Below are 23,438 nucleotides of genomic sequence, written 5' to 3' on the forward strand. Positions count from 1 at the left end.
GCCTCGGCTGGCTTTGAATGGTGATCCTCAGATCTCAGCCTCCTGAGAAGCTAGGATTACTAGAGCGAGCCACCAGTGGCCCCGTTTTACACTGGTTATTCTTGAGATGGAGGTCTTGCTTTGTGCCTGGACCTCGATCTGCCTACTTTATCATTCCCATTATAGCTGAGAAGACAGGCTAGCATGCCCAGCTTCTTCCTGTTGAAACAGTAGTCAAAAGAACTTCCCTACCTGGGCTGGCCTAGAACAATGAGCCTCCCAATCTCCGTCTCCCATGCGGCTTGAATGACATGTCTATGGGCGCAGCAACTGGCGGAGAAGGGATCTCACATTCATGCTTGAGGTTGGCCATGAACCACAGCCCTCCCGAGTTCAGTAGCCCAAGTAGTTAGACTACATGCATAAGCATCTTTAGCCAACACCTGGCATCTTTAACCTCTTTCTAACACTAATTTATGTCTTTTTTTTAACCCCATTCTGGAGTATTTTGCTAGACATAAAGAAATAAAACAAGATATATGGGCATGGTAGTACCACCTATAATCCCAACATTTAGGTGGTAGAAAATTAGGACTTGAAGACCAACCTGGGCTACATAGTGGAACTCTCAAAAACAAAACAAAACACAACAGAAAGCCCTGCTGGTACTGTTAGCTTACACTACTGAGGAGGTTGAGATCTGAGGATCACAATTCAAAGCCAGCCCTTTGGGCAGGAAAATCCATGAGACTCATACTTTTAATAAAGTACTCTGAAAAAGCTAGAAACAGAACTGTGGCTCAAGTGGTAGAGTGCTAGCCTTGAGCAAAAGAAGCTCAGGGACTCAGGGACAGAGCCCAAGCCCAGAGTTCAAGCCTCAGGACTAGCAACAACAACAACAACAACAAATCTTTTTAAAGGTTGAGTAGTATGCATATATCACATTAGGTCTATCCACTCCTTGTTGATGGACATTTGGCTGTTTCTGACTTTTGGCTGTTATGAACATCCTGCTGTGAATGTAGATAGCCAAATAATGCTTTTTTTTTCAGCCTTCTGTCTTTCCTTCCTTTCCTTCTTTATGACAGTCCTGAACTCAGAGCTTGAATGTGAATGCTGTACCTAAGGTGTTGTTTTTTTTTTTTTCTTTGCCAGTCCTGGGGCTTGAACTCAGGGCGTGGGAACTGTCCTTGGACACTTTTTGCCCGAGGCTATAGCTCAGCCACTTGAGCCACAGCACCACTTCCAGCTTTTTCTATGTATGTGGTACTGAGGAATAGAGCCCAGGGCTTTATACATGCTAGGCAAGCACTCTACCACTAGGCCAGACTCCCAGCCCTGTCCCTAAGCTTTTTGTTCAAGGCTGGTGCACTAACATATGAACCATAGCTCCACTTCTGCCTTTTTGATGGTTAACTGTAGATAAGAGTCTCAGACATTTCCTTCCTGGGCTGGCTTTGAACCATGATCCTGAGATCTCAGCCTCCTGACTAGCTGGAATTACAGGCATCAGCCACCAGCACCCAGCTACAAATGATGCTATTTTTAAAACAAAGCTTCTATCTAACTTTCTAATAATTCTTTTTTACTCACATGATATGTAGATTTATGATTTCTTTTCTTTTTTCTTGCCAGTCAGTCCTAGGGCTTGAACTTTGGGCTTGAGCATTATCTTTGGTCATATTCCTCAAGGCTAGCGCTCTGCCATTTGAGCCACAGCACCACTCCTGACTTTTCTATGTACATGCTACCAAGAAATCGCACCCATTGATTATCCTTAAGCATTTGGACTTGAAGGAAGAATATGTGTATGCGTGCTTCTATCCTCTTCAGAAAATAAGCAGATTTATTAAAGTTGTCATATCACTACATTAGTAGTTACTGGCTCCATTCCTGGATATAGTTTAAGTATCTGTTACATTTTGGCCACCTGTAGAAATTTTCTGGGAAAAAGCTCAAGAAAGATAGTTGATTGAATAGTGTAAAACATTACAATGTGGTTTATGTTTGGGTCAGCAGGAAGCTCACTTGGTAAGTTTGGCAAGTCAGTGGGTCTCGGATTTTTCATTTTGTGTATGTGTGTGTGAGAGAGATCTGCAGATCCTCATCATTGATTATTATAAGGTATATTTCATTTTGGCTGTTTATTGGTGATTTTCTGTCCCTTTTGCACAGAATTATAAGAACAATTGACATTAAAAAAAAGACACTATGTCTTAAAAAGTGAAATGATTCAAAGACAAAACACCAACTAAACGGATAAGGACAAGGGACTCTCAACCAAAAGTAGTGACAAAGGTACAGAAAGGGACCTGCTAGAAGGAAACACATACTGACACCACCCTTAGTTGAAAGTACCACTGTCCACTGCCTAGCATCAGTGGCTCACACCCAAAATCCTAGCTACTCAGGAGGCTGACATAGAGGATGGTGGAGTGAAGCTAGCCCAGGAAGGAAACACTGAAATCTGTCTCCAATGAACCACCACAGAGCAGGAAGTGGAGATGTGTTCTCAGGGGGTAGAGTACCAACACTGAGCAAAAGAGCTAAAGGGCAGGGCTTAAACCCCTGAGTTCAAGACCCAGTGCATGGCCCAAAAGAAGAAGTATTGGCTGTCAGAAGATTCATAGTGATCCTTGGTTTTGAGGAAGCCCTCAGATATGATAAAACATCACTGCTTCCTGAAAATCTTCTCTGCTCAGAGGGAAGGATGCTCTATACTCAACTTTGGCAGGAAAAAAAGTCTTCAAAATATCAGTGTTCGATTCATTCTTCATTCACTCTAGTATGTGCATGGTCGCAGCTACCCAAATATTGCTCATCACAGGGTAAGCCTAGTTTATCTTCATAATCTTTAGTTTTTCTAGGTCGTGGTTCCCAAGACAGGTCAGAATTGGGGGGTTTCACGTGAAGCTAGACGCACCTCTGGAGGCTTTCCAGGGTACAGGATGTGGTGGTGGGCATGGGCCCTCCCCACCCCCCTTTCGCTGCCCCCTTGGGCATCCCGCCTCCCCCACCCCAAGGACTGTGCACCAAGTACCATGGCGCATCCGAGGAAGGGCAGCGCCCGGGGGGGTGGTGTCACCGAAATACTCCTCTTCGAGGTGACGCAGGGCAACCGCTTTGGTCGTACAAAACGGGAAACTGAGGCCCCGGGCGGGTACACACTGGTTGGCCCACGTCCACCCGGTGGCGGCGCGGACAGTCGCAAGGACGCACTTCACCGAAGTTGAGACCTGGGGCGGTGCCCACGGCCGCCACGGGGCACCCGGTACGCGGTGGGCGCTCGGGGCGACCTGAGCCCGCGAGCCCCCCCACCCCACGCCGGCCCTGCCCGCGGCCCCCTCGAGGCTGGAGCCAGGCCCGGGTCTCGCAGCCCCGCGCCCGGCGGGCCGGGGTCGCCCGGACTCGCGCCCAGGCCCCGCGCCCCCGCCCGCGGCTCCCCGGTCCCCTCCCCCGGCGGGAGGAGGAGACTCGGCGGCCCTCCTCCAGCCCTCCCGGCGGCCGCCGCTGCCGCCCGGTGCCCGCTCCACCCCGCCTCGGCAGCTCGGACGTCCGGAGTCCCGCGGAGAGCCCGGCCCGCGGTAAGCGGGGGACAGCGGGGCGGGAGCCCACCGCGCCCCCGGGGACGCGCCCCGGCCGCGATCGGCCCTCGGGTGGGAAGGGGTTAAGGTGGGGGGGTGCAGAGGTGCGGGGAGCGGCGCGAGGGTCCGCTGCAGCCCCAAACTTCGTGCAGAACTTTCCGGTCTCCTCCCCAGGCTCCCCCTCACGTCCCGATGCCGGGCTTCCCCCGGGTCCGGGGCTCCGGGGCGGTGGGGGAGGGGCCGTCGACGGAAAACCGCGGGCCGGGGCCGGGGCCGGGCGGGAGGGGGCGGCGGTGGGGAGCGGAATGTGGAACTCTCCCGGGGGACCCAACGTGGTCACCATGGCGAGCGTGGGATGGACGGGCGGCCCTGGCCAATCAGAGGACAGCGCCTCCCGCAGACCCGCGGCGTCTGCCAATGGGGGCTGCGAGGTGGGGGGGGGCGGGACCGCGCCCGGGAGCTCCCCCTGCCCGCCGCTAGGGGGAGCGGGACGGTTCCTGGGGTTGGGGTATCCAGGGAGGGGGCGACTAGGTGAGGACGGAGGCGCCTCTGTACCCTGGGTAGCAGAAAAGTAACTTCTGGAAGAAGCTGAGGCAGGTAGAGGGTCGGCAGGACACGATGAGGAAGGGAGTGTCCCCTGGTGGGGCCAGTGATGTGAGCCAGCCCTTAATCAGGGCACAGCTTGGGTTCCTCCTAAGTGGGCGTGGGATCATTACACCCCCACTTCCTCGAGCTTTTGTGGGGGACTGTGTTGTGGGGGACAGGTTGGCACAGGATTTGTCCACCTGATAGGAATGACCTGCACGTGTCACTGGGCTTGTCCATGGCAGGGCTGGGATTAGTGGGAGGTCTGCTGTGCAGGAATGAAGCCCTCAGGAGCCTCGGAGAGCTCCAGGGCTGGGGTCATCCCTGAAGGCTTCCCCCACTCCAGCGATGCCTGCCACTGGGTCTGCCACCTAAGGACTCCAGGGGCATCTGTTTCAGGATCCTTTCAGGATTCTGGGAGGAAGGCATCCAATCCCAGTACTCCAGCTCTCACCCCGCTTTTACTGCTGAGGCACCATGTGAGCTGGAAAAGTAGTTGCCGCTCTGGGCCTCAGTTGGTCCAGCTGTAAAGAAGTTAGAGGGGGGCCAGAAGTTTGGTCTGGTGGTAGAGTGCTTACCTAGCATGCACAAAGACTAGGGTTTGATTCCTCAGTACCACATGCATAGAAAAAGCTGGAAGGGGTGCTGTGGCCCGAGTGGTAGAGCTCTAACCTGGAGAAAGTCCAAGGGCAGTGCTCAGGCCCTGAGTTCAAGCCTTGGGACTGCCAAAAAAAAAAAAAAATGAGAGGGTCTGGGGATATAGACCAGACGTAGAGCTTTCACCTAGCGGGTACAAAGCTGGGTTTTATCCCCAGCCCTGAAAAGAGTTGGAACCCATGGTGTAAGGTATTGATGTGCTCCTGAAGCTAGGATGGGGGTACCTGGAAACATGTCAGGTTCAGCCTGGAAGCCTCACTCTGCTCTTTCCAGTTCTCTCGTGGAGGTCCAGCTGCTGGAGCCTGGGTGGCAGGTCAGAGGGACAGGTGCCCACAGTCTGTGGCTGACCAGCCTTGAGCCCTGCACTTATCCAATCAGGCTGTCCTCTGTGGTTTCCTTCTGGGCCCTGCTCCCTGCCACAGCCAGGCCTGATGCCATAGGCTCACCCCAAGGCCTACCTGAAAGTTTCTGCTGGAAGGGCAGGGATGGGGGAGGTTCTGAGCTAGAGGATAGTACTGAGGCTTTTGAGTCCCCTGTCCCCTCAGCTGGCCCCCATCCAGGCCTTCACATTGCACTACTCTGGATATACAGAGACATATTCAAACATATTAAAGACAAAACACAGCCATGTCCCCCTTGGATCAGTTAGACTTTCTCTGAAAAGAAGCCACATCTCTGGCTGATTGTGGCCACAGATTGCAGGTACCTACCTGTTTCAGAACCTGGCAGAAAAAAAGATCCTTAGAATGGCTCGAGCTTCCCAGACTCACCCTTGGCACAAGGGGACCCCTAACAGAAACATCTGTCTCCTGACTACACAGTGTCAGCCTCGTGTCAATGGCAGGACTCTGTGCTGTCAGCCAGCAAGGCCCGGGTGCCCTGCTGGCCTTCACAGGGTAGCCATTGCTGGAGAATAAGGAGGTGCCTGATGCTTTGGGGAAAATACCACACTTTACATGAAGGCTAGCGCAGGGAATGCTGCTGGTGGATCTTGAAGGATGTGTAGGAGTTTGCAGATGAAGAAAGAAGGAGGGAAAGACATTCCAGACTGGTCCATGAACAAAAGGAGCCTCTGGTCTTTGACCAGAGGGAGGGGCTGATAGGCTGAGGCCAGCAGCAAGTGTCAAGTGTCACATCTGGGCATCTTTGTTACTATCTGTGGCAGGCAGCAAACAGTGCTTGGGGCTGGGGCTGGGGAGCTCTGAGTCTCACTTGGCAGCCCTTCCTGCCTAAGGGGATTCAAGGTCAGAGTTCATCTTTCTTCCCTCCATCCCACTAACCAACTTTAAGCGACCACTGAGTGTATGCAGGGCCTGTCCTAGAAGCTGCAGGTAGCACAAGTATCCTTTCTGGGTAGCTTTGAACTTAAAGATCCTCATAATAATAAATAATATATCTTTTTGCCGGTCCTGGGGCTTGAACTCAGGGCCTGGACACTGTCTAGAACACTGTCCACTGCCTCTTTACACTCAGGTTTGCACTCTACCACTTGAGCCACAGTGCTTCTTCAGGTGTGCTCTCTCGTGCTCTTGCGCACGCGCGCGCTCTCTCTCTCTCTCTCTCTCTCTCTCTCTCTCTCTCTCTCTCTCTCTCTCTCAATTGTGGCTTCTGGTTACTTTCTGAATGGTTCATTGGAGATAGAGTCTCGTGGACTTTTCTGCTTGGGCTTGTTTCAAACCACGATTCTCAGCAATCTGTCTCTTGAGTAGCTAGGATCACAGATATGAGCCACTGGTGCCCAGCTAAATAGTAGATTTTTTTGTCAGTCATGGAGCTTGAACTCTGGGCCTGGGCTCTGTTCCTGAGCTCTTCAGGTCAAGGCTACGACCCTACCCCTTGAGCAACAGCTCAACTTCCGGTTTTCTGGTGGTTAATTGGAGATAAGCGTCTCATGGACTTTAGTGCCCAGGCTGGCTTTGAACCATGATCCTCAGATCTCAGCCTCATGAGTAGCTAGGATTATAAGCGTGAGCCACTGCGCCGGGCTTTAAAATACTAGATTTTTAAAAGAGAGGTTTGGTTGACTTTGGAGAAACAGGAGAGGGAAACAGAGTGAGGGAAAACTCCCCAGAGTCCCATGGAGACTTGTCTCACTCTGACCCTTGCCTAGTCACAAGGACACACACACACACACACACACACACACACACACACCTGGGAAGAAGCCCTGAGCCTGGTACCAGGGCAAGGAACAGACATGGAGGCTGGCTCTCCCCAGGAGCTGGCCTCCGGGTACAGGTTGCCAGGGCTGCATGTGAACATGTGTGAGTGGGGTGTTGTTAGGGTGTCGTTAGGCAGCAGTTGCTAGACCTTGGGGCTGCACAAGGGTGCAGGATTTGTGGTGGGCTAGTGATGTGCTTTTCCAGAAAACCAGCGGAGGCACATCCTCCTTACCCCTCCCCTCGAGTCCCTTCTCACCCCTGCCCCCACTCCCAGGAGGAGCCCAGCCGCAGGGCTGACTCTGGATCTCCATCCCTGCCTTCAGCGTGGGTGCCTGGAAGTCATTAGGCCTGCGTGGCGTCTGCCCTGCGCCCATGCCATAGCATGGGATTCCTGGAAGGAGCTCTCACCCCTCCGGCCAAGCCCCACACCAGGCGAGGAGGTGGCAGCACCCCCTCCTTCCACACTCCTATTTTAGGGGTTGCTGAAAGGCTCCTGCGTGCCAGGCCAGCCCTGCTGTGCAGTGTCCAGACAGGGGCTGCTGCTGCTGGCTGGCTGGCACTCGGGTTTCCTGCCTCCTCCCCACCTCCGTCCCTGCCCCTCCTCCATAGGCACTGGCTCACATTGTTTCTCTTTTCCAAGAGCTTCTCTATGGCACTGGGCCAGGAAAGTGGAGGAAGGAGGAGTGCAAGACTGAGTGCACAGGCACATGAGCACATGTGTACATGGGGAACCACTTCTCAAAGGGCTGTCTTTGCGCCTCTTTTGACCCATCTGCCATGCATAGATGTGACAGTGTGTGCAAATGTGACAGTATCTGCAGGTGTCCCCATGGTACAGATGATCAGTGACCCCCAACACAGAACACAGAGACAGCACTCAGTCTGCCAGGGATTCCTGGTCTGTCAGAATGTCTGTGGACCTGGGGCATGGATCTGGCTGGCTGCACAGGTAGTCCTGGGCTCAGGACACATGTCTGCGTCTGTGTGAGTGGAGCTGTGGGTGGTTAGAAGGCAGCCTGAATGCTCATGTGTCCCAGGCTTGGGCCCTACAGTGCTCCCTCTGGGGTCTCTGCCAAAGGTACTGCACTTCAGCAAGGGTCCAATCGAACTTGAGGCACACTCCTTGGCTCCACCCATTCCACAGGTGACAGAAACTGAGGCCCCAAAGGAACTTGTGGCTTGGTGACAGAGCTGTGCTGAGGGTTCCTGTCTGGTAAAGGCAGATGTGCAGTCACCAACAGCGCAAGGTCACCAAGGCCAGAAGGAGCCACACTGATCAGGTCACAGATTTTTTTTTTTGCCAGTCCTGGTGCTTGACTTGGGGCCTGAACACTGTCCTTGGGCTTTTTTTCCTCAAGGCTAGAGTTCTACCACTTGAGCCACAGCACCACTTCCGGCTTTTTCTACTTATGTGGTACCGAGGAATTGAACCCAGATCTTCGTGTATGCTAGGCAAGCACTGTACCACTAGGCCAAACTCCCAGCCCCAGGTCACAGATTTAAAATGGGACTGGGCAGCCTGCATGCCTGGCCACACTGGTGAAGGTGGGAGCAGGCACAGCTCCGGGGTAACCAGGGATGATGTCTGCTTGGAGACATCATAGAAAAGGGGCTAGGTCCTTTGGGGACCTGGGTTAGGTTAGGACCACAGCCAGGTAGCTGGGTCAGGGGTTGGGGCAGTGAGCCATGGCTCCTTTAGATTGAAGAAAATTGGAGTTAGAGTTCTAGGTGTAGGAGTCCCTGCTACGCTGTGACAAAGAGCCTGTCAGTTTCATGTTTTAAAAGCTTACTCTGTGCCGGGTACTAGGGGTACTGGGGGTACTGGTGGCTCACGTCTGTAATCCTAGCTACTCAGGAGGCTGAAATCTGAGGATCATGGTTCAAAGCCAGCCTAGGGAAGGAAAGTCAATCAGACTCTTATCTTCAATAAAAACTACTCAAAAAAAAAAATGTGGCACTGTGACTCCAAAAGAAGCTCAGAGACAGCACCCAGGCTGCATCCTAGTTCAAGATGCAGGACTGTCACCAAAAAAAAAAAAAAAAAAAAAAAAAAAAAAAAAAAAAAAAAAAAAGCAGGGAGAGCCTAACACTGGCTGTGACAGTGGATCCACTGTGACAGTGGATCTGAAGGGGGACAGAGGTGGTGGGCAGTGACTCAGGTGAGGGCAGAGGGAGGAGGTGGGAAGAAGAGGGAAACATAAGAGAACAGAATCTGGACCAGAAAGACCTAAGGTAGCAGGAGCCATGGTGTCCAGAGTTGGAGAGGGCACAGCATAGCAGTGGCATGACTATGGGAAGGGGGGTGAGTCTGGACCACTCTGGGTGGACCATCTTTGTCAGAGGGAAGGGTGGCGGCTTTCTTGTTACATTAGATCACCTGCGGATCCTGGGAGGGTTTGAGATGGAGGGGGACGTGAGCATGACCAGGCAGGCAGCCTCCAGAATAGCCAGTGTCCAAGTCCCTTTGGCCTTGCTGAGAGCTCCAGTAATCATACACTCGTCACTCTTCAGGAGGAACAGGTGTCCAGCGACACAGGAGGCATAAGTAGGACAAAATGCTGTCTGAAAAATAAAGCAAAAGGGGCTGAGGGCCTGGATCAAGTGGTAGAGTGCTTGTCTGACAAAGAATTCAAACCCTAGCACTGCCAAAAATAGATAGATAGATAGACAGACAGACCAACTAACCAGACAGAGGAGAGAGGTCTGCAGGGTGAGCATTATGGGGGGCGGGGATGTGACTGTGGCAAGGAGAAGCTGGGAGCCTCCTATCACCCCAGCTCACCGCCATCTAAGACTGATCTGTTTCTGCCCATGTGCATTTAATCAACCAACCCTCCCCAGTGTTTGCCTTTGGGCTTGTGAACCTTGAAAATGGTGGAGATCATTTTTCTCAGCTCACATGGGAGAAGAATAAATAAGGGATGTGATTTGCATAAAGCCCTGGCCTGCTGTCAGATCTCCGCCAATAGTCAGCCCACACTGGGACTACAACTGTGGCCAACAGTCCCTGCTCTCCGCACTCACTGTCTGGGATGGGGGGGATGTGTATGGACACACGGGGTTGGTTCCCGTGGCCAGAGCCGAAAGCAGGAGCTGCAGAGCCTGTCTTGGGGTCCAGGAGGACTCCTGGGGGATACTTCAGAGGGCTTTTTAGGATGAGTAGTTAGCCCTGTGCATCGAGAGTTCTTGGCAGCAGGCAGAAGGTGGTTGTAAGCAAATAGTCCATGGTCCCTCGTGGTTTGGTGGGGATGTGGAGCCTCCCAGCCATCCAGCGTGTGTGGTGCCGTGGGCCACCTTCATGGCTGATCTTAGGACTGAGGGTGGTCACAGCCTAACAAGGGTTGTGTTTTCCCGCAGATCCCAGGAGGCAGGTCCGAGAGCAGCAGGTCCTCATGGTCACCATGCACAGTGCTGTCGCACCCGCTCCACATCTCCTGCTCGGTCCCTGATCTTGACCTACAAGAGTTCGAGTCCAGGCCGCACCATGAGCCACGGGCCGAGCCCCCGGCTGGCCGAGTCCCCGCAACTGGCCAAGGGCAGCCTCCTGACAATCTTGGGCGGCGCCCAGCCCGAGCGCACGGGGCCGGCCGACTCGCTGCCCCCCACTCCCCCCAGCGGCACACCCTCGCCGGGGCCCCCGCCCGCGCTGGCTCTGCCACCCGTGCTGCCCACTCCCGCGCCCGCGCTGCTGGCCGACGGGGACTGGGAGAGCCGCGAGGAGCTGCGGCTGCGGGAGCTGGAGGAGGCGCGCGCGCGGGCAGCGCAGATGGAGAAGACCATGCGCTGGTGGTCGGACTGCACGGCGAACTGGCGCGAGAAGTGGAGCAAGGTGCGCGCCGAGCGCAACCGCGCGCGCGAGGAGGTGCGCCAGCTGCGCCAGCGCCTGGACGCGCTCACCAAGGAGCTGGCGGGCGCGCGGCGCGAGCGCCAGGAGGCACAGGGCGAGTGCGAGGCGCGGGGCCGCGAGCTGGCGCGGCTGCGGGGCGCGGCGGGCAGGACGCACGACGACGATGGCGGCGGGGACCCAGATCCCGAGAGCGAGCCCGTGCGCGACGTCGGGGTGGAGCGGCCCCCCGGCAGCCAGGTGCGCAGGGGTGGCTGGGGCCCGGAACTGGGGGCTCCACCTTGCACTTGGGTCTGGAAGTAGGGTCATCAAGGAGGAAGTCAGGGTTTCCGGGCTCCTGGTGGAGTTAGGGAGGGCCCCCTGCTCTGCCTCCGTGGCAACTTCGATCTACTTGTTTCTGGGGACTTCTGAGAACTCAACAGGGCCCTTAAATGGTACCTTTGTCGCAGGAGAGTGGCCCAGAGACTTGCCTAGAAGTTACCAAGCTATTTGGTCCTCTCAACTTGAATTTGGGGAGAGAGGTGGATCAGACCTAAGGGGTGGGGGGAGCACACAGGGCCCCTGGCTGGAGCTCTTGGGGCTCATGTTGGAGCTAAAGCTGGTGAGGAGCAGGAGGGGCTGCAGAGGAGTTAGTTGCAGAATGCCAGAGGCATTTCTGCTGGTGGAGGTACCGTCCCCAGCAGTGTCCTGGGCTCACCTGGCTGCACCTCTCCATTTAGCCCCACAGAAGCCCCTGGGGTCCAGGGCCCCCAGATCTAAGGTCCTACCCGGTAACTACAGCTGCTGGGGTTGGAATCCAGGTATTTGCCAGATGTGGGTGGTAACAGTATGGTGGGGCCATCCCTGGCCGGACCTTGGGCTGTCTCCTGACCCAGTAGGCCTGGTGCCAGAAGGTCCCTGGGGTGGGGACCTGACCCTCCCCAGCTCTGTCTCCAGGCAGGCCAGCCACTTGCCTAGGACTCCAGTGGGCACTGCTGCCTCTTGGCCACTGAGGACCCCTGTGTGAGGCGTGCCTGGAGTTCAGAGGTGTTCCCTGCCAAGGTTGGGGCAGCACAGCACTTTGCTTATGTTCTTTTTTTTTTTTTTGTGCCAGTCCTTGGGCTTGATCTCAGGGTCTGAACACTGTCCTTGGGCTTTCCTCAAGGCTAGTGCTCTACTACTTGAGCCCCAGCACCACTTCCAGCTTTGTCTATGTATGTGGTAGTGAAGAATCGAACCCCAGTTTTCGGGCATGCTAGGCAAGCACTCTACATTCAGCCAAATTCCCAGCCCTCTGCCTGTGTTCTTGATGTGGTTGACATCACAGTCCAAAAGCCTATGCTGGATACATTGAGTGAATTGGCACACTAGCCCAGCTGCTGTGCATTCAGTAACTGGAAATGAGTCCCATAACTTCCTGATTCTTTGTTTGGGAAATGGAGCTTTATTGTAGATGTCATCTCAGGTGCCCCCCCCCCAGCGGGGGACAGACTGAGAGAAGACGGTGGGGAAGTCAGTGTCCCCCTAAACCTCAGAACCACCCATCTCCCTGCACCTCACTTGGTGTTTGGCCTGAAAAATCAGATCTTGGAGTAGATTAAGTCCCTTTTGAGGGAATCAGGTGTTAAGCTTCTATTCTGATCAGTCCCACCAAACGTTTGCATACTTGCAGTGACTGGGAGCTCACCACCTTTCCTGAGCAGAGGAAACCCCAGTATAACTGTGCAGTTCCCCAGGCAAAACGGCAGGAGGGAGGAAGCCAGTCAAGGCCCACAGGCACTTTATGATGTGCAGGCCCCCCACCAAGCTGATCAGACAAAAGGCCTGAGAGAGGCCACGTGGAAGACCACCAGCCAAGAGCCCAGCAGCCAGGTGCAGCCTCCACCTCAATCCCCACAGGAGCTGGACCTGGTGGAGAGCTTGCTGAAGAGCAGGCCGGAGGAGCCCGAGGGAGGCTGGGAGTCCCGAGGCATGGCAGCTGGAGGCTCACGGGGCAGCTCGGGCCGCCAGGAACGCAGCCGGATGCCTTGGGAAGACTCTGTGGCCACAGAGGACGACACCTCCAAGCTGACTGCCCTGCGGCTGCGGCTGGATGAATCCCAGAAGGTGCTGCTCAAAGAGCGAGAGTAAGTCGGGGGAGAGAAGGTGGGTAGATGCAGGCTGGGGCACCCCCAGAACCCCAGAATGAAAATCAGTGTCTCAGACTGTACGACCAGCAAGGTATAGGTACTCGAGTCAGGAGGCCTGGATTTTAGAGCGCCCAAGGGCTCAGGGCTGGTTTTTATTTATTCCTTCTAAAACAGTCCTCTGTCTTGGGCCAGGCACTGTGTTCAGCATTTAAGACAGTCATAAAGAAGGTAAAAGCTGCCCAAGTGCCAGGGTTTTGTACCTGTAATCCTACTACTTGAGAGACTAAGATTTGGAGGATCAGAATTCTGGGTCAGCCTGGGCAGAAAAGCCTAGGAAATTCCCTCTCAGTGGAAGAAGCTGGGCATTATTGCATGTGCCTGTCACCTCAGCGAAGGTGCAAAGCCTTAAATAGGGGACTGTGATCCAGGTACGAGTCTGGGTAAAAATAACAACAAAAACAGGCTATACCCAAAACAATCAGTGCAAAGAAAAAGGGGTGGAGTTGTGGTAAGGTGTCTGCCTAGTAGGAGGAAAGCTGAGTTCAAACTCCAGGTGTGCCAAAAGGAAAGAAAGAAGAGAGGGAGACAGAAGAGGGAGGGAAGAAGAAAGGAAAGAAGGTGGCAGAATCTCTCCGAGCTTTGTCTGGAAGACTTGGTGGGCTGGGGAGATTGCTGTGGCTCAGGCGAAGCAGGAGGAGGAAGTTGGTTGGGAGTTTGGCTCAGAGATGTTAAAGTGGTGTGACCTGAACATAAGAAGCCTGTGGGGTCCCAGCTGGTGTGAGCAGGGAGGGGTCAGAGGATGGAGCTGGAAAGCCAAGCTCAGGATGGCTAGAGAAAAGGGAAGAGGCAGAGGAGTTAAGGAGGATGGTGTCAGCTGGGCCTGTACAGGAGTGAGCACTGACCTGGGAGCGGACATGGAGGTCTCCAGGGATCTTGAGCAGAGTGGTTTCAAGATCCCACACCTGCTGCTAATAAGCCTTCCACTACTCTGCTGAGTCCAGTAGATGAATGGATAGCATAAGCTACCTGCACATATCATTTTCCTTTAAAAAAATTATAAGCATAAGTTGCCTGAGTGACTATATAGTATAGTACGCTTGCTTAGCATGCTCAAGACCCTGGGCTCCATACCCAGCACCAAAAAACAAAACAAAAACCAAACCAACCTAATACCCTGCGAAGACAAAGGTCAGGGGAGGTTTCTATCCTCAGGGTGTCATTACTGCTGTCACCAGAGGCACCACACAATCCCCAGATGTTGGACAGATTCTTTCTCTCAGCCCAAGATGGAACCATCCTGCCAACACTCAGCCTTGGACTTCTAGCCTCCAGAAATAAAACATCTTCTTTCAGATTATTTTATCATTATCCCTACCCCAGGGACAAACTAGCACTGAGCAGGAACATTGAGAAGCTGGAGGTGGAACTCAGCCAGTGGAAGATCAAGTACGAGGAGCTGAACAAGACCAAGCAGGAGATGCTCAAGCAAGTGAGTGTGGAGACACGGAGGGCACCCTGGAGGTGGCAGTAGATCGCTTGAATTCCAGCATTGGGGATGGGAAAGACTGGACTTTTTTCAGCAGTGGTTTTGAGAACTAAGCCTGCAGGATCTTTTGCAGCAAATGTGAAGGTCCTCGAGGGAGGCAAAAGCCTTGGGCAGCAGTGTAGCTGGAGATCCTAAGTGAGAGGTGAGACCTTTCACAGGGGCGGGCTCTCACAGTGCTGGTGACCACAGTTAAGGAGTCAGATGGCACACTCATCTGATGCCAAGTGTGTGCTAAGTGTCACTGAACTCTTGTGATACTGAAGGAGGTTGAGTCCTCGTGTCCCCAGCTTACAAATGAGGAATCCCTTGCTGCAGTACCAGGAAGGGTGAAAGGCTGGTGACACTCTGGGCTGCCACATCTGCCTCCTGTGCAGGCCCGGCGTGGCCACCAGGGGGCGCGGTGGGCTCTGGGAACACTGGGCTGGAGCCACTAGATTTCCAGAGGTCTCCAAACCTGAAAGTTGGTCCTGGAACTCCTGACACACAGAGCCCCAAGCCCCAGCTCCATCACTCCATCTGCTTATCTGCATCTTGGGGTATGAGCGGAGCAGCTCAGCTCTTTCAGCTGTTCGAATCATGAACTGTAAACATTTACAGGAAAGTGAAGCACAGAGCAGGAAGTTCTCCCTTATGCATCTGGTCTGGCCTCCAGCATGGGTTGTTGAAGATAAGCCAGCCCATGGGGTAACAGTGCATTGAGTTTTACTGCTGAACAGCAGGGCATTAGCTGATTGTAACAATATATAGAACATACCACATATATTAAACATAATATATAATAGTTGTATTATTATAGAAAGCATTCCAACCCCTATGGGGGTTCTGAATCCCCATGCTCAGACTGGTGTTTAGCTTTGAGACTTTTATACCAAGTCCCATGCAGGGATTCGAAGGATAGACAAGGCCAAAGCCAATTCTGCAGAGCATCTCACAATGTTCCAGATAGAAGGATGAGCAATGGCCCTGAGGTGGGCCTGCTGGCCCATTCAGACTCCTGGAGACCTCCCAACGGGCACATCCCCCTTCCCCCACAACCCCCTCCCCCTCCCCACTCCATGCTGGATCCAGGTTAAGTCCTGGTGGTCCTCCCATCAGCAGGCCGGTGTTGTCCTTGCAGCTCAGCATCCTGAAGGAAGCACACCAGGATGAGCTGGGCCGTATGTCTGAAGACCTGGAGGACGAGCTGGGAGCACGCTCCAGCATGGACCGGAAAATAGCCGAGCTGAGAGGCGAGGTGAGGGGCTAGGATCTGGGGCCCTGTGACTTGAGGATCCAGGGATTCTATCAGTGGTCAGTAGGAGAGGGTGGGAGCCAGGCCTGGGCTCTAAAGTGGGGGGCTCACCCCAGGGTGTCTGCAGGAGGCACCCCTTCCTACACCAAGAAGCACCCCACATCCTGCTCACCATGAAACACACTCAGTTTAATTATATCCACTGCAGCTGGATCTGCTTCCTGGAGCCATTTTTGGCTCCAGGAGGAGGTGGGGGTGTCCTGCCCGGCCATTTCGTGCCTGTCCTCCAGGAGACTCAAGGCATCCTGTCTTGTTGTCCTGCTGCAGATGGAGCGACTGCAGGCAGAGAACGCAGCAGAGTGGGGCCGCCGTGAGCGGCTGGAGACTGAGAAGCTGGGCCTGGAGCGGGAGAACAAGAAGCTGCGGGCACAGGTTGGAGACCTGGAGGAGGCACTGGCCCGGCGGCGGCGGCAGACAGCCAGCGCCCTGGACTGCGACCTGCGGGCCAGCCAGGCCGCACTGTTCGAGAAGAACAAGGTGGGGCAGAGAGTTGAGTGGCCAGGCAGTGTGCCTGCTGTGTGATAGTTACACCATGGGTTCTGCCCAAACATCTGAAATCCAGAATGCTCCAAAATCCGAATGATGGCCCAGTAGAAAAGTCCATAGCTTACAGATGTGGGTCCCCATTAAAATGCACGTGGTTGGGAGCAGGGGTGTGGCCTAGTGGTAGAGTGCTTGCCTAGCATGCACGAATTCCTGGGTTCGATTCCTCAGTACCACATAAACAGAAAAAGCCAGAAGTGGTGCTGTGGTTCAAGTGGTAGAGTGCTAGCCTTGAGAAAGCCCAAAGGTAGTGCCCAGGCCCTTCCTGTAAGCTCCAGGACTGGCAAAAAATACATATATATAGGCTCTGTGTGGCTCAACCAGCAGAGTGCCTGCTTAGCAATGGCCAGCCCAGAACCTTCAGAACACTGGCACACTGTATAATATTCCCTCAGTCTCTGTGTCATAGAAGGAAAACCGGACATGTATGAGCATAAATGAATTAGACTTGATCCCATTATGCATGTGCAGAGATTCCAATGTCTTAAAACAATCTGCAATGCCATACACTTCTGGCCTTCTGGGTTAAAGATTCTCAACTTGTGGCTACATTTATTCACCACCTACTGTATGCTAGATCTGTTGGTACTTCTAGCCACATTGATTGAGCACCTATTGTGGGTCTGGATTAAACAGTAGCTGCATGTATGTAGTGCCTACAGTGTGTTAAGGACACCCCAGTGAAGAGAGGGGTACCCTCATCCCAGAGCAGATGGCGCATGAGTCGGTGGGGGGACAGACATTTAGTCTTCAGGTCACAGATGTAGTACCCTTCTCACAGCCCCCTTGTTAGACCCTAGGGAGCCTCCAGGTTCTGGGGAGCTTCCCGGAGGAGGTAGCATTTGAGCAGAGATCTCCAGGGAAAGGAGCACCTGGTTGGGAGGAGAATAATGTGATTATATGGCCCAGGGGAAGGACAGGGACAGTGGAGGAAGGAGGAGCCTGTGGCACTGGAGCCAGGGTAGAGGAGCTGGAGCTGTGGGCATTTGGCGGGGAACTTCAAGCAGAGGTGGGTGTGACAGGCTTGGTGGAGGTAGTGGGGGAGGGCAGGCCAATGGGGCCTATTTGGGTCTGGCCTTCCACTATCTGAGCCACACTTCTGAAACATTTCCAGCTTTTTGTTGGTTACATGGAGAGAAGAGTCCCAGACTTTTTTTGAACCCTCAGATCTCGGCCTCCTGAGTGGCTAGGGTTACAGGTGTGAGCCACCAGCGCCCACCTCCTTCTGATGATGGATCTTCCCGTTGGACATCCATCCCTACCTGGAACTCCTTTGTGCATCTCCACACCTCTCCCACTCACCTGTCCACCACCCCCTCCTTCACTGCCCCGGCCTTAATGCTGGCGGCCACACAGCAGGCAGGGGAGACCCCTCCCCCCCCAGGTTCCAGCACTGCCCAGGGCCCCAGTGAACTTGAGCCTCTCCCCTCCCCTCCCTGCAGGAACTAGCTGACCTGAAACATGTGCACAGCAAACTGAAGAAGCAGGTCCAGGAGAAGGTGGCAGAGCTGACCCATGCCAACCGGCGTGTAGAGCAGCATGAGGCCGAGGTAAAGAAGCTGCGGCTGCGGGTGGAGGAGCTCAAGAAGGAACTGGCCCAGGCAGAGGATGAGGCAAGTATCCAGGCTGTTCGCGCTGCCCCGGCCACGCCCACTGGCTGGCACCAGGCAGCATGGCCAGGAGGCTCCCAGGACAGAGAGCAGGTGGACAGGGAGGAAAGGTTAAAGGTGAATGAGTGTAAGGGTGAATGCAAGGATGGAAGGAGGACTCCTGGGTGAGATAGAGCAGGAGGAAGGAAGGACAGAGGTGGTGCCTAGAGGGAGGGCTGGGTGGAAGATCAATGTGCAAATGGATATCTAGTGGCTGGTCCTGAGGAGACTGCTATGTGCTGAAGGCTGGGTGGTTGTCTGGACTGCTGGATGGGAGAGGCAGGTGGATGTCAGGGGAGGGCAGCAGGGAGGGACCGGGTGTCCCGGGAGTAGAACAGGAGAGGTGACTGAACCTCAGTGACAGTCATGAACTTGACCCTTGCTCGCCCACAGCTGGATGAAGCTCACAACCAGGCCCGGAAGCTGCAGCGATCATTAGATGAGCAGACAGAGCAGAGCGAAAACCTGCAGGTGCAGCTGGAGCACCTGCAGTCAAGGTGGGCCTCGGCAGGCTGGCGGGCAGGAGAGGGGATCACACAGGGCCCAGGGCAAGCCCAGACACAGGGTGGAAAGCATGATGGGGGCTGGAGCCCCAAGAGGGTCCAGAAGGAAGAGATCTGGGGAGCCAGAATCCTGTCCACTCCAGGCAGGAAGGGTCACAGCCAGGAAACCAGGAGGGGCTGTGTGCAGGAAGCCAGCCCATCTGGGGGCCCTGGGTGGAGTGAGGTCAGGGAGGGCTGCCAAGGCCAAGACTGCTGTCCAGGCCAGCAGGGCTGGGAGATGCAGACAAGAATAGACAGCCCAGGGCTGCAGGGCCTCAAATCCCCCTGAAAGGAGGGGTGTGAAGGGTTGGAGGGAGATCAGAGTGTGGCAGAAGGTCCTGTCTTTGAAGGCAGGTCAACCCTGGAGGTCTGAGGGTGAGTGATCAGCCCTTCTTGCCACGCCCCTCCTCTTCTGGTCCTGCCCCACTGCCCTCTCCCCAAGCTTTATGAGCTAGCCTGGACCCTGGACTTCCCTGAGCCTGGAAATGTGAGAGACATTCAGATCCAAGTGTCCTCTTCAGCCTAGAATCTGGGGAGCTGAGGGACCAGAGCACCAGCTACATACTTCCCTGTTTCTTTACCCTCAGACTAGAGGAATCTGAGTTCAGTTTTGGGGTTAGGGGAGCTGGGTGGTCTTGGAATGCTTCCTATCTCTAGGTCTGCTTTTTCCCCAATCAGGAAAATAGGATTGATTGTGGCTCATATTTTATTTTATTTCTTTAATTTTTTTCGATAGTATGTATGCTTACTTAGCTTACTTGCTCATTCTCAGCTGGTACTCATCACTTGAGCCACATCCCCAGCCCAGCTTTTTGCTACTTAGAGTCCGTGGACTTTTTCTGTCTGTGCAAACCTTAAACTCCTGAGCAGCTGGGGTTTCTCAGTGTGAGCCACCAGTACCTAGCTTGATTAGGTTGGTGGTGGTGTTCTTACCTCTTGTGAGAATTTAACCAGCTGATTCATGCTTCTAAAAGCACCTGCAGGGTGAGTACCGAGCCACTACCCTCACCAGCCTCACTGCCGCCCTGGGGAGGGGCTTAGGCGTGGGTTAGATCCTGTGCCAGAAGCCGTGGGTCTGTTTGGGAAGACAAAACTGAAGGAAAAGGTGTGTTGATGGAGTGCTGCTGTGTGCTAAGGTCTCGTGTCTGGAAGGACAGGCTCTGGGCCTCAGTTTCCCCATCTGCCTGGAGTGATTCCAAGTCAGGCCCAGTCTAGCGGTGCCCACCTCTCACAAAGCCACCTAGCCAAGATCACATTCCTCAGAGCCAAAAACTTGGGAACTGAGCAGCAGTGTCTGACAGGCTGCAGGCGCCGTGGGGCGGCCGGGGCGGCAGGTCCCCCAGCACCACTGTCTGGGTGCCGTTCTCCACTTTGCCTGTTTTAATGTCTGGGACGCCTCACTAAATCACCTCGCAGTAATGGAGCCCCCTCTGTACTGTGTTAATAATTCATGCCTTCCAGTAAGGCAGCCACTTTGCAGGGGCGGGGGATGGGGTCATTTCCTGTACCAGCTCTTCTGCCAGGGGCCGAGTTTGCCTGGTACACTTTGACCTTAGGAATTTTATTTGGGATATAAAGGCTCTAGAATACTCAAACTCCCTCTGACGTTGAGCTAACTGGATCCCCTCTCTAAGCCTCCAGCTGCAAATGGAGGTACTGCATGGTACCCAGTGGCATAGGCACCCAGGAGGAAGGGTGTAGCCACTGTCAGTGCAGCTGCAGCCATATTGTCAGGAAGCAGCAGGGCCCTAACCTCCCATCACCCCCACCCCACAGACTCCGCAGGCAGCAACAGAATGCCCCCCTCTTTGGAAAGATGCGCAGTGCCCGCTTTGGCACCGAGGAGACTGGGGATGGAACCAGCGACTTGGATGAGGATGAAGACCTGCAAATCCAGGTGGCCTAGACCCCTCAGGGCTGGGGGAATGGCCCGAAGCCACTCCAACTACACAGCTGTCTGTGAAGATGGGTGTCCAGACGCTGCCCCAGCCACAGGCCTCTTGCTTCTCTCCCAGGAGGACTACAGCAATCGCATCTCCTAGGCCTGGCAAGGAGGCCTGTTTGAGATATATATATATCCATCCATCCATGCCCAGGACTGCTCACACCCATTTGGTTCTGTGAACCCAGGATAGCTTGGCTCCCAGAACAAATGGCCTCAGCCAGCACCTTGTGCAGAGGTGGGGCAAACCAAAGGAGGGTCGTGGGGCCCCAAGCCAGACCTCTTGTCTAGGTCTCGGTGGTCCATCAGTAATTGTTCATAATAAGTGTGATAAACCCAGTGTTTTGTAATAAACAGAGTTCAGATTCTCAGAGTAGAGTCCTGAAAGTGTGGCAGATATGGAGTGAGTGAGGAACTAGCATTAGCCTGAGCCAGGCACTATGCCAGAGCACAAGTGTTGAATGAAAGAATGAATGAATGAACGAATGGACTACCATCAGAATTGCTGGGGGTTGAGCCCCTGTCCAGGAAGGAGGAGGTGTGGTATGCATCTCAAGTGCCAAGAGGACACTTCAGGTCAAACATCTGATGGACTCACATCTTTCCTTAGCATCTTGCTGGCTGTGCAATCTCAAGGGAGTTACTTGCCTTCTCTGAGCCTCAGTTTCTCCATCTGTAATCTAAGATGTCTCATAATAGAGTAGGTGATAAATACTAAATAAACCCTCTCAGCTTTCCCTCAGTCTTGCTGTGGGTAGTAAATGACAGGTAGTAGTTTTACTTTTGATGTTTAATTTCTAAGCCTTCTGCACCCAGCAGCTTTATATTGAGTTGGTGTGAAAGAGGGAGGGGCTCAATTTGAAACGGGAACCAGCACTTGAGTCTTTCACTATGGAGGTGGCATTAGAGGCGGCTGCCCGACTGGTAAGGTGTATGAATAGGACTTGAACTCAGAACTGTCCAGCAGGAGGAGGCTTTGTGAGGAGGCAGGAAGCAGCCATCATGAGTTCCTTGAGCCCAGGGTATACAAGGAAAGGCTGGGGCTCAGCCTGGCACAAAGAACAGAGTCTGTTGATAAGGGGAGCTCCCTACCAGGGTGGGTGGGTGACAGCCCCCCATGGAGCCCAGCTGGGAGTCAGTAAGCAGGTTCCTATGCCAGTGGGTGTTGTTTGCTGCCAGGGCAGAGGCCCCAGCCCCCTCCTGGGCTCCAGGGCACAGGAGCTGGAGTGAGTGGGTGAGCCAGACAGCTTTGGGGGGTCCCCCTGGAGGGTGCTTTCCCCAAAAACCACTGCCTGTGCCCTCAGCAGAGACCATTTCCTGCTAGGCAGCTTTCTGGTTTCTCTCCCAAACAGGAAGTTGGCCAGGAAAAGGCCAAAAGGGTTGCCCTTTGACCCTGGGGATCTGGGAGCCAGGCTCCCATGACAGCAGCCCAGAGAGACACCTCTTAAGACCTGCCAGCTCCAGACACAGAGCAGGCCCTCCAGACCCCCAGACTCCCTGGCACCTCCAGCGAGATAGTGCTAAAGCAGGGGTGGGGGGGTCATCCTAGCCTGTCTCCCATCTCCCACAGCTGCTGAAAATGTCTGGGATCAGAGAGCCTCGCCACCCCATTTCTAAGTGCATAAAATAGAGGGGTGTTGGGAGGGAAGGACAGCTCCAAGGCCTTACTCTGTGACTCCCACGGGCCTGGAATGTGTTCTGCCCTCCCCCTGCCCCCCATGGCTCCCTTCACCTTCAGCCGAAATCACCCCTGATCAGCTGCAGCTTCTGCCAACAGAAGCATTAGCTCTGATTCACATGAGGCTCTAGAGAAATCTTTAATGCATTGCTAATATTAGTCATGGGAAGTTTTCGCATCAAAATGTGGGTTTCCCTCCCCTCAGATGTCAGCACCTCTCACCACATGGGTGGGTCCTGCTCAAAGGTGGCCACAGGACCCAGCAGAGAGTGGCTGCCCCCTGGCACCTGTGCCCTGCAGTCCCCACCAGCCCCTTTAGCCTTACTCTTCACCCACCTCCTTCCTGCACACCACTGCCTTACCCATGGAGGCACTGGAGGGTGCTGTTTCCTCTGGCCTCCTCCAGTTTCCCTTTGAACAGGGAAGAGGGGAAATGCCACACCAATGCCCCCCCCCCCCAACACTGAATAAATAGCTAGGCCGAGTCCACACTCTCAGGCTCAGTGCTATGAGAGTTGAGGAGTTGACTGCCAAAGCAGTTAATGTTTATTGCACATTATCCTTCCATTTATGCTGAGATCCGGAAGCTCAGAGAGAGAATAACTATCCCAAGGCCACACAGCTGCTTCGTCAGGTGGTCTGAGTCCAGAGATGTCCAGGTTCCCCTCTATGGCCCCACCCTCTGAAGCCCCATCCCCATCCTACCTTCCCAGGTCCCATCTTCACAGCCAGACTAGACCCTGTCCCAGCCACCCAAGATTGTCCTCCTCCAAACAGAGCCCTGCAAAACCAGGCCTCTTGGACTGGTCTTAGGAGCATTGAAGCCAGGCGCTGGTGGCTTCCACCTGTAATCCTTGCTACTCAGGAGACTGAGATCAGAGGCTATCTCAGTTTGAAACCAGCCCAGGCCTGGAAGTCCAATAAATCATAAACAAGCAAACAAAAAACTGGAAGTAGAGTTGTGGGTCAAAGTGGTAGAGCCTCGAGCAAAAAAGCTCAAGAGCAACACCCAGACCCTGAGTTCAAGCCCCACAACCACCACCACCAACCAAGAATCATCCTAGCAGCCATCACAGGCCCTTGGGCCTTGTAAGTGTGCAAAGCTCTGGGAGAGAAAGTGGGAAGGGAGGAAAGGAAGGAGGAGTGATAGATGGAGGGCTTGGATGTCAAATGGCTAAAGCCAGAAGCAGCCCATGCAGCCCCCTGCGCTGACTGCAAGCCAGTCCTAGATGGGCTTCTGCTGAGCAGTCCAGCGGTTGAATGGGTGCTGGGCCCGGCACTCTTCCCAGGCCTGGGGTGCCCAGACAGGCTAAGGAACCGGCTAGACC

At 54.4% G+C, this 23,438-nt stretch overlaps 1 protein-coding gene across 1 annotated transcript; it reads left to right on the forward strand.

Moving 5' to 3' along the window:
• The first annotated feature begins 2,670 nt into the window (after positions 1-2,670).
• Positions 2,671-21,150, forward strand: Ccdc102a (coiled-coil domain containing 102A). Its single transcript, XM_090357028.1, has 9 exons — positions 2,671-2,807; positions 10,325-11,051; positions 12,690-12,916; positions 14,300-14,408; positions 15,583-15,699; positions 16,024-16,233; positions 17,742-17,912; positions 18,342-18,445; positions 20,267-21,150. Exons 1-9 carry the CDS (start codon positions 2,767-2,769, stop codon positions 20,394-20,396), a joined length of 1,836 nt encoding a protein of 611 aa, XP_090213154.1. The 5' UTR covers positions 2,671-2,766; the 3' UTR covers positions 20,397-21,150.
• The last annotated feature ends 2,288 nt before the right edge of the window (positions 21,151-23,438 follow it).

This window comes from Megascapheus bottae, chromosome 24, assembly GCF_031878675.1.
Source record: "Megascapheus bottae isolate mThoBot1 chromosome 24, mThoBot2.hap1, whole genome shotgun sequence".
NCBI classification, from domain to species: domain Eukaryota; kingdom Metazoa; phylum Chordata; class Mammalia; order Rodentia; family Geomyidae; genus Megascapheus; species Megascapheus bottae.

Coding starts and splice junctions, on each gene's coding strand:
- Ccdc102a (XM_090357028.1), top strand. CDS start 2,767: ATGTGCATGGTCGCAGCTACCCAAATATTGCTCATCACAGG. Junction 11,052..12,689: donor AGCGGCCCCCCGGCAGCCAG/GTGCGCAGGGGT, acceptor CAATCCCCACAG/GAGCTGGACCTGGTGGAGAG. Junction 17,913..18,341: donor TGGCCCAGGCAGAGGATGAG/GCAAGTATCCAG, acceptor GCTCGCCCACAG/CTGGATGAAGCTCACAACCA.